Consider the following 15,518-nt stretch of genomic DNA (forward strand, 5'->3'; position numbering starts at 1 on the left):
ACAGTAGAAAAGGTCCAGTAAATTTAGTCCTCAACATGGCCCCCAGAAGTATTTAATTTATTTCAGATGCATAGAGCTACTGGTCTAAAGCCAGCCTTCCAGTGGAAAGAGTGACATTGGAGCCATTATAAGAAATAGTCCAAGTGCCAAAAGAAAACAGAAATTTTTTGCAGCTCTTGTTTCTTGATGCTGATTATAAATATGCTAAACGGCCTACCCAAGCCACAACACTAATTTGTACTTTACTAATACTTGCCTTGATGTAAATCATAGAATCATAGAATGATTTCAGTTGGAAGGGACCTTAGAGATCATCTAATTCCAATCCCCCTGCCATGGACAGGGACACCTCCCACTAGATCAGGCTGCCCAAGGCACCATACAACCTTGCCTTGAACACTTCCAGGGATCGGGCATCTGCAACGTTCCTGGGCAGCCTGTTCCAGTGCCTCACCACTCTCATGGTGAGGAATTTCCTCCTTATGTCTAGTCTAAATCTCCCTCTTTTCAATTTATATCCATTCCCCCTTGCCCTATCACTACAAGCCTTGGTAAAAAGTCCCTCACCAGCTTTATTGTAGGCCCTTTCAGGTACTGGAAGGTCACTATAAGGTCTCCTAGGAGCCTTCTCTTCTCCAGGCTGAAAAACCCCAGCTCTCTCGGCCTGTCCTCATATGAGAAGTGCTCCAGCCCTCTGATTGTCTTTGTAGCCCTCCTCTGGACCCATTCCAGCAGTTCCATATCCTTCTTATGTTGGGGATTCCAAAACTGGATACAATACTCCAGGTGGGGTCTCACAAGAGCAGAATACAGGGGCAGAATCATCTCCCTCGACCTGCTGGCCATGCTTCTTTTGATGGCAGCCCAGGATTCTGTTGGCTTTCTGGGCTGCAAGCATACATTGCTGGTTCATGTTCAGCTTCTCATCAATCAGCACCCCCAAGTCCTTCTCCGCAGGGCTGCTCTCAATCACATCATCCCCCATCCTGTGTTGAAACCGCAGATTGCCCCCACCCAGGTGTAGGACCTTGCACTTGGCCTTGTTGAACCTCATGAGCCTCACACTGGCCCATTTCTCCAGCTTGTCCAGGTCCCTCTGGATGACATCCTGTCCTTCCAGTATGGCAACTGCACCACTCAGCTTGGTTTCATTTGCAAACTTGCTGAAGGTGCACTCACTGTCTACGTCATTGATTGAGATATTAAACAGCACTGGTCCCAGTACAGACCCCTGAGTCTTGTCACGGATATTCATCTGGACATCAAGCCATTGACCGCTACTCTCTGAATAAGATCATCCAACCAATTCCTTATCCACCGAACAGTCCACCTATCAAACCTATACCTCTCCAATTTAGAGAGAAGGATGTTGTGGGGGACAGAGTTAAAGACTTTACAGAAGTGCGGATAGATCACATCCACTGGTTTTCCTGTGCCCACTGCTGTGGTTACCCCCTCACAGAAAGCCACCAGGTTGGTCATACAGGACTTGCCCCTGGTGAAGCCATGTTGGCTGCCACTAATCACCTCCCCATCCTCCATGTGCTTTAGCATAGCTTCTAGGAGGATCTGCTTCATGATCTCCCCAGGCACAGAGGTGAGGCTGACAGGTTGGTATTTCCCAGGGTCATCTTTTCTACCCTTTCTAAAAATGGGGACAATGTTACCCTTCTTCCACTCACCAGGGACTTTTCCTGACTGCCACGACTTTTCAAATATCATGGAGAGTGGCTTGGTGACTGCCTCAGCCAGTTCCCTCAGGACCCTGAAATTTAGGGTCCTGACTATACTCCTCGCCTGTCCCATATCCCTCAGGACGTTGAACTCCACCAATGCATGATCACTGCTACCCAGGCTGCCTCTGAGCTTGACATCACTGAAGAGCTCACTTGTATTGGTGACCATCAGGTCCAATATTGCATCCCCCCGGGCGGGATGGGGGGGGATTGCCTACAAGTCTCCTGGATTGCCTACAGCTTGCCGTGCTACTTTTCCAGCATATGTCATGATGGTTGAAGTCCCCCAATAGGATGAGAGCTTGTGAGTGTGAAGCCACCTGTAGCTGGAAGAAGAAGGCCTTATTGGTAGGCTCTGCTTGATCGAGTGGCCTGTAGTATACACCAACCACAAGGTTCCTTTTGCTGCCTCAGTCTTTTATTCTCACCCACAAGCTTTCAACCTGTTCATGGCTACTCTTAAAAGACAGCTCTTCACACTCCAGCCATTTCCTGATATGGAGGGCAATGCCTCTGCCCCTCCTTCCTGGTCTCTCCCTTCTGAAGAGCCATTGATAGCCACATTCCAGTCATAGGATTTGTCCCTCCAAGTTTCAGTGATGGCAACCAGATCACAGCTTTCTAGTAGCACAAATCGTATTAAATCCAGTATAATACAACACAGCTCTGAATTCTTTTATTACTTTTTCATTAAATTTGCAGTACATTAGCCCATGTTCTTCAGATTTGATAATCATGGTTGCATTTCACGAACATTTCCTGCATACTTGAGAAAAAAAATACTGCTTTTCATTGAAATGGAAAATTTGCTATGATAGAACCTGTATCTCTCTGGTTTTGTAGTCCTGACAGCTGAGTATAGAGCAGTGTCTCGTTTTGAAATTATTGTTGTTGACAAATGGAATTTAGTTTTGATTTTATCCTGACAAATGTGATCATAACAAACAGTTTTCGTTTATGCCCCTTTCAGTCCTTTGGAAAGGGACTCCTGTAACTTGTTGTTGTTACAAGATAGATTTATCCCTTAACAGCTATTCTCAATCACAGAATAATACATGGTACGAACACTATATAAATTTTAAATAACATCTTTATGATGATGTTCTGTTAAGTAAATAAAATTATCATATTTCTATACATAATCATTATCCTTTTGCCCCTGAAATTTGTTTTTGTTCAGTAACAGAACTTTGAATTAATATATTAATTTATCAATGGTTTTATTTTGTATGCTTAGAATTAAGTGGTGAATTTTACTGATTCCCTCCTTGCCTAGCAAATAATACAGTCATTTCAGAATGCAAAATATAATTAAATGTAATAAATAATGGAATATCTGTGAGTGGATTATCTGGACTGTTGATTAAGGGGAGCCTGACTTTCCCCTGACGATGCCAGACATGGCAGCAAGAACAAAATGCTGTGAAGCATGTACAGGGAAAGTGATGATCATGGTCATTCAAGTTTGGCCTTACTCTGCCAAACTCCTCGTCTTGAAGCTCTCCCATTCTTTACATGTATCTAAATGCAAATCTTTTTAATATAGGGAACACACTAAGCATGCTCTGTAGCGTTATAACATAACACTTTTTCATGATACAGGTTTTTATTTGTCTGGGTATCTCAACTCAGGATCGATGAAGAGGTCATGATATTACTTACCATTAACCTTTTTTTCAAATAGTTCCATAAGGTGAGCTGAATAGGTAATCAAGTAAAACTCTGGCCATGATTTTGGGGTATCTGCTGATACTTAAAATCCTCCCTGTTTTATTTGTTGTGTCTTTTGCTTTGTGATTTTAATTGTGTGTCTCTGATGATTCTGAAAATATTTAAAACTGAATTAGAGAGGAAAAGATGGCTGGCCGTCTCGTGTACATGCATTGAATATTTCTGTCGTAACTAGTTTTTTCAATCAAACTTGCTTTTCACTGGCTTTTGTGGCCTTCTGTTTATTTACTTTTATTCACTATAGATTCGGTTTTTATTTCAAAGAATAGTTCCGATATTTTTTTCTTTTTAAAATGTTTTATTCGTAAGACAACAGTCCAAATAAGGGAATGACCCCTGAAAGCACTAGTAAGCGCTAGTAACATTTCAAAATGTCGTCTGTCCTACTGACTTCTCAGTTCCTGAATTATTTGATATATTTGAAACATTTTACCTTGTAGATAGAACTGTAAGCACATAATTAATCTGCTTTAAATTATTTGTGCCATTACATGTATATTGACCCTCGTGACTGTAGGGCTTCTGTACTGTCCAATGCATTCTATTGAGAAAGTTTCACTCAGGCTCTTTCTTACACACTACATATTTATTATGTTTACTTTGGGATCTCATCCATTTTGGGATGAGTGAGTTTATTAGTAAATTGTCAGATGGCTGTACATACTTTGTAGATGCTTTGTGTTGTTACTTATGTGGGAGGAAGGGAACGTATATGTCCTTCCTTAGCTGCTACAGATTGTTGCAGTGTAGGTCAGCATTGAACCGATGTGTCATCAGGCTAAAATATTAATTGAAATTCTGTGCAGAGTGTGCACTAATGAAGAACTGCAAGCTATGTAGAATTAAAAAATTCAATTTTTACCACCTCCTGCCTCTTTTTTTTTCTATTTTATTATGTTTACTGGTACTCCACTGAGTTCAATTGTAGATTTACTAGTATGTTCTTCAATTTTATGCATTTGGACTTTGTTATCATAAACCGAAGTGAGCATGATCCTGAGTAAGTCTGATCTGTTGAACTCAAAAAGCTGTTTTCATTCAAGCTTCTCTGCATTCTGCTTTTTTTAAGTCTTACCGAGAATAAATTTTATGTTCTATTGGGTTTATATACCTTTAAAAGCTGTATTTTAATAGTCATCTTTTTGGGCTTGATTCAGACTTCATTGATGTCTAATGGGTTTTGGATCCGGTCCTTTGTGCTCATTTCTTTATTGCTGGTGCCTCTGTTAGCAAAATATTTCCATTTCCATAATATCAAAAGCAACTGTTATGTTGGAAACAACTATACAAAATCAAATTTGTGTCCTTTCACTGCATTGCAAAAATGAATGCAGATTAATGCTATTGTTCTTTTTCATTTCAAGCTGAAAACAGAAAAATCTTGCATGAGGAAGAAGTTGAGAAGTGTCTCGTAAATCTTTTGGAAATTGATAATGATGGAGTAAAAGTTGCTGCTTCCCAAGCAATTTCTGTCATGTGTGAGAATTTAGCAAGCAAACGTGCATTTGGACTCCAGGGTAAGTAAGGTAGGAAGGGATGAACTGAGAATCTGTGCTTTTCCTTTTATAAGGAACCTGTTATAATTTTTCAGATTGCAATGGTTTCTTTAAAGGTTCATGTGTACAATTATTTCTTTCAAAGGGATTCCCCAGCTAGTACATTTGCTAAGCAGTGACAATGAAGAGGTAAAAGAAGCCGCAGTGACAGCATTAGCTAATTTGACATCAGCCAGTCCTAGTAATGCAAGGTGAGTCTGCAATAATTAAATTATTAATTAAAGCACTAACCTGAACACAAGTATTAATATTTTCATTTGTAAATAATGCCTCATCTTGTCATTATCCTACAAGGCAGGTCTGTTTCAATTTGACTGTAAGGTATGTTTTGGTGCTTATGAATCATCTAGAATATATCGGTTCTCGTAAGTTTTACAAGGGTTACACTATCTTTGTTAATGTTTGCCTTATCAAGGAAAAGTATAAAGCAGGTGCAATGAAAGCAGAGATATAAATCCTGTTTTGAAGAGAACATATGAAGAAAATATGACTCGTAATCTAAGCCATTTGATGTGGGGTTTTTTTTGAAAATTCAAAATCCGTAAGGTATCCTTTAAAATCTGATGGCTCATGCAACTTTTTGGACTGATTTAAACCCAGTCTTTGAGGGTGATAGCACTCAGATGTTCTGAATATTGTCATTATCTTTATTTTTTTATTGTTTCCAAAGTAATACAGAATGCTCGCCCTGCGTTCTCTAACAGAAAAAAAGTGTAACTTCAGTATCCAAAATAACTAACCAAGCATGGTTAGCCGACTAGAAGTTCCAAAATAATTTTATCAACTAAATTCTGCCGTCAGTTGCAGAGTTCTGTTATCCCAGATCTATTAAAAGTTCTGTTCAGGGAAAAAAAACAGAACAGCCTGATGTGTATGAGCAATCACATGTAACTAACAAATGATAAAATAAAATTCCTTAGAAGTTTCCTGGAATATACTCAAGGAAGTTGCAATCAATTCACAGGCATTCTTTGAAGTGAAAAAGTAAAATTACTCACCAATAAATTATTTGTTTCAATTATTGATTCAGCTCTATAGTCACCAGTATTTGCTTACATGTAACCAGATGGAGCCATAAGTTGACACAAGAGAACAATATTCTGTTCTCAGATTCACATAATAGAATTTTTCTTTGTCTGATATCCTGCTCTCCTCACGTGCATGTCTCTTCAGTTGGTGTCAGTGGGAGTCATACACACGCAAAAAAAAGCACACCACTGGAGTCTACAGGTCAAACTTACACCTCCACTACAGCTGTGTTTTCTAGTGAAGCACTTTTAGGTTTCACGTTGTGAGAAGGGAATCTCTGGAGAGTTTTGAGTTGGTATGGCAGCTTATGCCAACTCATTCTGGGTTTTTTTGGCCAAAGAGATAGTCAGGACGTTGTTTAGCTTAACTGCTATTCAAGAGCAATTCTCTGAGAGTACAGGCAGAGAAATAGCTGTCTCTGTTCCTCTGCATTGTAATGGAGTCCGTATTTGTTTCTTGCTGGGCAGAGTCAGGAAATTGCAAAGGTGGCTTACATATACTTCTCTCTCTTTGCAATTCAGTTCAAACTACAATGTGAAAGCACCAGACAATCTAATCATAGGTCTTCTCTGAAAATCAGGAAGCAATAATTTACATGATATATGTATATTGGATGAATGCCATATGACTATATAATTACTTCAAAGCTTCATTTCTAAATCAAAACCATTAATAAGTCATTCAAGGGTCCAAGTGTGACTAGGATCTATAAATGAATATATAAAGTTGAACTCTCAGCTGATACAAATTGGTATAGTTCCAGCTCACTGACTTGAGTATCTGGCCCATATTTATTTTACATTCACACAATAGGAAAAAAAACAGTTTGCAGAAAATGCATTCCAGATTGAGTTACCATAATCATATTTTATTCTGAAATATTTTGTATGTGTATCTTGTAAACCACTGAAAATAAGAGTATATATAATGAAGATGCTGATGCACTTTTATGATGATGTGACTTTGCTGTGTGATTATGTTGATAATATTGCAGTCCTAAATGAGACTAATGAGACTAGTGCCCTTTTATTGGTTATGTATTAGATTCTTGTTATAAACTCTCCAAGAATATTAAATCATAAAGCTACTAGTAGCAGGTAGACCTGTGGCAAGAGCAAAATGACTACAGTAAAGAGGAAGATTATTAACTATAAATGTTTTCACTTTCTACCAGATAGGCAAAAATTCGATCTTATTGAACTCATATACATGTATTGTGCTGTATTTAATTTAATGAGCATTTTTCATGTACTGCATTGATTGAAGGATGTGTACCTTGCCCTTTCATTTTATACAGTATATATTGCAGAATGTAAACGGAGTACAAGACACTGGTATTTTTGCTGGAGGTTCATTGTTAGGAATATTTGGTCAAAAAATGTTGTCTACTTTTAATGGAAAAAATTACAAATTAAAACAAATTGTGTAATTAAGGTTCCCACAATAGCTAGCTTGTAAGGATGAAGTCTTCCATTGATTAATAACACAAGAACGGCATAGGCAATGGGCAGTACTACCCCCCACTAATGTATATTAACCTTGACCTTTAGGTGCTTCCCCACAGCAATGAAAGGCTCATTCTATACCCCTTTCCAATCAATCCTTTGTTTCTCAACTGAGACAGCTAATAAAGGTGTCAAATATGGTGGAGGTTTTGTAATTAGAACACCTGTTCACGATGAACGGGACAGCGACCAGCTTATCATTGCATACAAATCCCCAAGCAGCCACGATCTGGCAAAAATAAATAAATTAATTAATGACACTGGCCCCAATACTGTTTTAATCAAAGACCTAGAGCAGAAGAGAACGAGTCCCATACCAACTGTTTGAGTTTTCAGGTTTACTGGAAAAAAATGGGCTTTCAATATGATCTCTACCAGAACACATAAAAATTAATTTAAATAACTTCTACAATATTTCAGCATTTGCTGCGGAGCTGATGTTGTGTCATGCTTCAGTAGCACATGGAAAAGAGTACAGTGGTCAAATCCTCATTAGCTTACAGATTTACACCCCTAGATGATGCTTTTATCAGAATTTTTTATGAAGTAATGACAGAATTTTAATGCGGCTCTGCATTGATGATAATTTTTTTGTAAACTTGTTAGTAATTAGCCTAAATAAAAATAAAATTGCAAAGTGTGCTGCACGTTAAAAATCCCACTTTCTTCTTCTAACATATAGTAACATTAAAAAAAAAAATTTTTATATTGTAGCTCTGAGGCCATGCTTCATATCTGTGTCAGAATTGTTTCTGTGGGGCTGCTGCTGGGAGAAGAGAATTATGTTCAGCTGGCATATTTGTATCCACTTCACGTTCTTTTAATCCAGAACACTAACTTGCTTTATTGAAAAATTGTATACAGTTATTTGGACAGGGAGAATTGCCATTTTAAGAATCTGTGAAATCTGTCTGGTTTTGATGTGTCCACGCATTGGGAAATGTAGGCACAATCAATATCAATAATGTATATTATGCACAAATGGAAAAAATTACACACAAAGAAACAGCAGTGCCATCTATTGGACAGAAAAAATAAACTTATTCTATGTTATACATGTAACCACAAAATAAATGTTTTGCTTCAGTCTCTGCCTGGTTTCCCCCTTTAAAGTACAAAATATTTTCACTTTCATGTATTTAGGATATAATCTTAAATATAAATGCTTTATTAGATGGAAGTAACACATAGAAATAAGATCTCAAATGTAGCAGTTAGCCAGACATTAATTTGACCAGCTCCTTTCTTCAGTATTGTCGTAGCACAAATGCCATTTCTCATAGCTGTCTTCATAAATCTGGCAGTGTCTGAATTCTGGGCACCTAATGGAGTTACCACTAAAGAAAAACATATGCTCTGAAATTTAGAGCTTTGTACTGGACATGAAAACTAATTAACAGCCTCGATAATATTTGTCTTAAATTGTTTACTTTAAGTGCAAAATTTATAGCATTCAGTTAGAGTTTGGTCTGGGGAAGGAAAGGAAGGGATGGATTTTGTTCAGCTGTACCACGGGCTGCAGGGAATTGTGGTTCTCAGTAGACTTGTAATCTGGCAGAATATTTCTCCTGGGTTTTATAATTTAGTGTCCATGTTACATATTTTGTAAGTGTTTATAGCTAGATTGAAGACCTTTAAATGTCATCCCCAAAACTGCAACATCAGCAAGTTGGATGTTACTTAATTTCTATTTCTTGAATTCTTCACAGGCATCAGTGGACCTATTGAAATTAGCAAAAATTATGTCCACATTGGTAGTTATAGGCATTATCACAGCATCTGAATGTGCTTTCTCATTCATATGAAGATATTCAAGATTTGGAGTAAGTTAAGGATAGGAAGGCAGTTGTTGGAGCTCATTGGTCATGGGCAATGCCCAGTGAGAAGAAAGCGAGTTATTTCCTCGACTTCAGCGGGCACTGCATCTAATTCCAAACTGAAATTCATATACTGATCTAACGACCCAGAATACACCTGAGTCTATTCTATGTGGAAAATGCTCACCTGTAGTGGTTGTCTCTCATGGTCTTAAATGGAGATTTTCAGTATCCACAACAGACTTTTACTGGTTTTAAGATGACTATGGCTCTTAAGGAATGTCCAGTTTCCTAACATTTCAAATCTTGTTATTATCATTAGGAAGTAATAATTATTATCAATAGGTAGCAATATCACTTAACTAGTAATTTTCCCCATTAGAAAGTGGGGAATGTAATGATAGCTTTTCTCTTTAAAGACTATAGATGGAATCTAATTCATATAAATGGATCAACATTGAAACATCCATATTATGTAAGATAATAAATTTGCATGAATACATGTGTTAATCTATGAAGAAAAGAAACAAAAATTTCTAGTACATGAGAGCTATATTTAAAACCAGAAATGGATAAGTATCCATTGTATAGGTTTGAGGGGGTTTGTGGTTTAGTAGTTCTTTATAAATGAGTTTGTTTCTGAAGGAGGGAGTCAACAATAGAATGCCACCAGCTGTATTGTGTAAAGGTAATGTGTTTTAATACTGACCCCTAGTGACAGAATTTTAATTTCGAGCTACCGTGCTACAAGGTAAAAGAATTTTGATGTTTTTTCTGGTTTGTGTTGTTATTTTTTACATTACCCCCCTTCTGCTGAGCCCTATACAAATACGAATTGTTAACTTATGCCATGAATAGATTCCTGGTTTGATTTGCTTTTACTGTATATGCATAGCGTGAAGGGCACTGTCTAAAGAAAAAGACAACATGGTCATTACCCAACACATCACAAGCATTTTTTCTTTGGCAGAAAAGCTGAATCCAGGCCTAATTCTGGTATGTCATTCAGAAATAGACTCGCACTATGACTGTCACATGAGGTGACTGATCCGCAGCCCTTGGACAGTACCCTAAATAAGCCCTCCCTGGCAGGTGCAAAATATTTCACTCAGCCAGTCGTTGCTTTTGTCTCTTAGATTTGTGAAGATGTGCATAAGGAAAAGTCCCTCTATAGACTCAGACACTGTAACTGCATTTTGTTCCCAGTACAGCTCTTCTTTCACAAAAATATTTTGTTGTGTATTTCTCTGTTTGTTGTTTTTTTAAACTCTGTTACCTATCACAGGTTATATTGAAGACAGAGATCAATATAGAGAATTTGTCTCTAACACAAATCTCCTGTTACAGAATCCCAAAGTGCCTGAGAACCCAAGTGTATCCAAAATAGATTCAGACTGAAAATGGAAGGCTTTTAAAATGGGATAATGGTCACTATAACAGAAGTTCTACACCTATAGATATAGCAAAATCCACCTGGGTGTTTGTACTTTTTTACCTTTAAAGCCTTACTCTTCAAATCCTTGATCATCTATATGGTCAATATTTATGTTACCTGCAGAAGGCTGAAATTTAATTTGGAGCATGTGTGTTGTCACCTGTGACTTCCCAGGGTAAATTTCTGTGGGATCAGGTGTGACTTTTTTCCTCCTGGGTGGAGACTTCCAAGGCTGAGAGAGAAAACTGTGGTTTATACAGCAGCAGGAGTACACTTATTTCTCTTGAGTGTGTATCCCTGCAGTAACATTTAGGGATATGCACTGATGAATTGCACTGTTTATAAATTAAAAGTGGCGAGAGTTATATTACATTTGAGTAAATTTCAGACAGATGTATTGGTGCTTTTACATGCACATTTTCTTTGTACTGTATTTCTAAATTAAATGCAAATTATTTAAGTATATGTCTTAGCTTACTTTAGCGTAGTGTGAGGTTATTTATTTTAAGCGTATATAGGGGAATTACAGGTTTATGGCTGATGATGCAAACTTAATTCTGTCCTGCTGTGAATTTAACCTGTGCACTTAGTGTGGCATGTTGTCTAATTGGACTGTCATACACAGAAGGGGGTAAAAATAAGCTTTCACAAGTAACTTTAGACCTTTTTGACTTGCAACCTCAGTAATTTTATCTTAACGTAGTAATGTATGCATACTTTCTTGAAGGTATAATTTTAAGAGAGAAAAATAAAAGCATAAATTTATGCACTCTGAATCATCATAAGGTCTTGAACCTTTAGCAAGGCAAAACAGATTGCTGCCATTTGAGATAAGTTCACAGTTGTTCAGAAAAGACTTATCCAGAAGTGAAAGATGGGGTCAGGTTTCACAGTCTGAGTACTGTTTGTAGAGAAGCTGACCTGGCACAGTGTTTTTGTGTCTGTGCCCAAAATGAGTTGTTGTGGGGACCCTGCTTTGGCTCTTTCTTTCCTTCTCTTACATGTCCATGAAGTCTGCTCTGGCAACTCCTGAATCTTCCCCTTTATTTTGCTTTTGTAACAATGTGGATTCCAGACTCTCTGCATTTATGCTGAGTTATTGATTTTTGCATGCACTGCTTCTCGAACCAGAAAAAAAGAGAGAGGAGGGTAGTGTCTTTTCCATAAGCTTATCCTGGCTGAAGCTACGTGGGATCTTTAAGGAGCGAAAAGGATTTGTATTGCTGAATTTCAAGATTACTCCTGCTGGTGATAGTGTCAGAAATTCTTTATAAAGGTGGCAAATAATATTATAGTTAAAAGGAGCAGATATCCTGGATAGATCAGTTATTACCAATTACCAGTAATATTTCAAACTGGGTATACTACAGTTTAAGTAGTGAGAGCTTTGTAATTCTGGCAGATGAGTTCAGTGACAGACCTTAGAAGGTTTCTGTGTATTGCTGAGAGTCAGGACCTACAGTCTCTGCTAACACAGTCAATTTAAGGTTTTATTGCTTCCAAATCATGAGGCTTATTGAGTTTAGGGTTTGTTGATGTTTTAGCAAGGTTCTTGTCATTAAAGAATAGGAAGAGGGTTCAGTTCCTGAAACGAAAAAAGAAAATGGTTTGTTGATATCATCAATATTTTTATTGTAGCACAAAGCAGCTTCAAATTGTAGATCAGATTCTCTTGTGCTAGATTCCCTTGCTCAGAGTAAAAATACTGACATTAATTTCCTTTGTATAGTAAAGAAAACAGAAGTAATATTGGTCTTTAATTAGAATATGAGTGACTATACACAACAGTCAATTGCTTTCGAGAATATTAAATCACAAAGTGAAATTTTTGGTAAATGCAGAAGACATTTATTGGATGTGATTATTTTGATGGCATAACAAGGCAAATGAAGAATACTAATACATTTAAGGGATAAAAAGGAATATATTTCTTGAGGTTTTTTGAACTTCTAGCTATGATATTTTTTCTCAGTCAGAAATTATGTAATAGAACTAGGTGAGAAATGCCTTGTGTGAAAAAGAAGTCATGCGATTTAACACAGATAGAGTTGATTTTAAAAAATGTGTGTGTAATTAGATGCATAATTCTTATGCATAATTTACATGCAATTATGTATGAAAATGAGATATGCACAGGCATAAATGGCTAGCTAAGCACCTCACACACAATCACAGTAATTTTGCACAGAAATTAAACATGCAGTTGCAAATACATTTGGAAAATGAAGTCCATAAGGAGTGCAATGGCCTTTGTGAGGAGGAAAACCTGATTTTTTTTCTGAGCAGAAATTGTGTTAAATGCTCAGTAGGAAGGGCAGAAGTAAACAACATAGATGTGAATAAAAATATAATTTAATATAAACCTGTTTATTTTCAGTTGTGGTAGAAGAAGCAAAACCAAATATGCTTTACCATTTTTATGAAGCGTCAGTCTCACTGCTATAAATTAAATGCAATCCAGAGTAAAGAGTGGCATGAAGCTGCACCATTGCTCTTCCCTTCTGTCTCCCCTCTATGGGAGGTTTCTTAGCTTAGGGGTTTAGAGGCAGTCTTCGTGGTTTCTGATAGCTCTTTGGACGCTGGTAGTTGCTTTCTCCATTCTGCTGAACCTTCTCTTCAGGAGGAAAGGCTGGCTGCACCATTCCCTGTGCACTAAGGAAGTAAATAATCTGTTACCTTTCTTGCCATGGCTAGGAAGCTTGGTTGGGGACTGGAGCTACTGTGCTTGATGCGATGCCAACAAAGAGGTGGTTCTTGCCCCAGAGAGCTCACAGTCCTAAAGATAAAAGCAACCCCACAGACTTTTGGTCCAGTTTTTACTGATGATTGTTTTTGCAACACTCTGCCAATGTCTGAGCTTTCCTATTGCATCACAGGCAACTAAAGCAACTCAGTATTCAGTTTGGTGAAGTTCATGTAAATAAATGTTTATAAAAATAAATAAACATTTAGAAAAAAATTATATTGTGAAACTTTTGTTAATGCCATTATTGTCAACTTTTAATTTATTTTTGCAGTAAAAACAGTACAGAAACTTTTGGGTTTCTCAAACTCTCAGCATTTATTCTTTGAATCCTGAGTGATCTTTTAGAGAGTTTTCAAGAAATCAAGTTCTTACTTGGTATATTTAAGTTCTTACAAGGTATATTTAAAATAAATATTTATTATATGACCTTCTAATGTTTGCCTTTCCAGTGACATTTGAGAAAAATGTTTTAGCTATTTGTGAATACAGTAATTTAAATTCAATTGTAATCAGAATTTTACTGTTTGACTACAAGGCATGGTTAAGGTCATTAGGGTACCTGTACTGTGTATATCCTGGCTAAGGTAAGTGGTTAGGCACTGTAATGATCATATCTATGTGCTTATAAATCATAACATTTGAATTATTTTAACTTTAGTTTGAAAACTCTGTGTTTTCTACACCTGTCTTGTCTTTTTTACTGTTTGTTTGTGATTCAGATAGCTTCCACTTTTCAAAAACACATGGTGATACGGCAAAAGCAACACCCTATTTTTTTCGCCCTTGTCATTGTCTTCTGTCCTTTTCCTAGTATTTTCTCTCCCTGGAGGTGTTCAAGGACAGGTTGGATGGGGCTTGGAGCAGCCTGTCCCTGCCCATGGCAGGCGTGTTGGAACTGGATGATCCTCAAGGCCCCTTCCAACCCAAACCATTCCGTGATTCGGTGTATTGAGTCTCTACACATGGAGGAAAAAGAGCTGTGGATTATATGATTTACTCCTTTCCTACATGCAAAAGTGTATACTTTTTTTTCAAGAAGCCAAGGTGCTCTTATTCTTGAGGATGTAGTCCTATGGTGGGAGCAGTGATGAAGTGCACCATCCAGCAGGATGTGTGCGAAGCAGGGATAGAAGCTAGTGCTGATCTACATTAAGTAAAACTTCTTCCTCAGACTGTTGCTTTCCTTTTTAATAAAAACCTACATAGTGCATATCTCTGCTCAAAATGGAAGGGAATGAAGGCCTCGATACTTAGATCTTAATGTTGTAGTATTTCGGCACCTTGAAAACTTAAGCATATTCATTCTTTCCACTCCCTTTTGGGGTCAGGCACTGCTGTCTCTTTAGCAGCTGGGGCTCTGTGGCCCAGGGTGACAGCACTATTTCTGTGTTCTCTGGGGGGCTGTGGGTGCTGGAGTGAGTTGAACTATGAATTCCTCATTCTTCCCCTATTCCCTCATAACCTTTCCGTACATATCAGTTATTAGGATGCAGCGTTTGCCCTCAGGTGTTGTGTCCTCTTAAAATCTTATTCTCAAAGATATTGGGTTACCTTCAACTCTCATTACCTGCTGTTGTTACTTCTAACATGAATTCTTTTTCCCTGTGATCCATTGTGCTATTTGATTAAACTATACTCATGAAACTGATTCAGAATGAATCGCACAGAAGTAGAATGAAGGATTGAATAAAATATGTATAATCTTCTAAAATCAGTGGTTCTCAACCTTTTGAAGTTGAGTGGCACTTGAGAAAATTGGCAGTGCTCTGTACCTTGCTGAGGTCAGCTCTGAACACAGGAGGAGCTGTCACCTTGCTCTTTTGTTAAGTACTTGTGTACTTGCTGGATTTATGGAAATTATAGTAAATCTTCTTGTAATGTGATTGGCTGCATCATCAGTTCCATGTGTCATCAGAATCAGTCTGTCAGGGACTATATGTTTATTTAGGATTTCCTACAGGTT

At 37.5% G+C, this 15,518-nt stretch overlaps 1 protein-coding gene across 1 annotated transcript in view; it reads left to right on the top strand.

Moving 5' to 3' along the window:
• The window catches only part of ARMC3 (armadillo repeat containing 3), a 63,108-nt gene that overhangs the window by 24,815 nt on the left and 22,775 nt on the right, over window positions 1-15,518 (top strand). Inside the window, exons 10-11 of the mRNA XM_054059086.1 lie at window positions 4,832-4,984; window positions 5,109-5,214. Of these exons, the coding sequence (XP_053915061.1) occupies window positions 4,832-4,984; window positions 5,109-5,214 (259 nt within the window). The remainder of the gene's footprint in view (window positions 1-4,831; window positions 4,985-5,108; window positions 5,215-15,518) is intronic.

This window comes from Cuculus canorus, chromosome 2 (genome assembly GCF_017976375.1).
Source record: "Cuculus canorus isolate bCucCan1 chromosome 2, bCucCan1.pri, whole genome shotgun sequence".
Taxonomy (NCBI): Eukaryota; Metazoa; Chordata; class Aves; order Cuculiformes; family Cuculidae; genus Cuculus; species Cuculus canorus.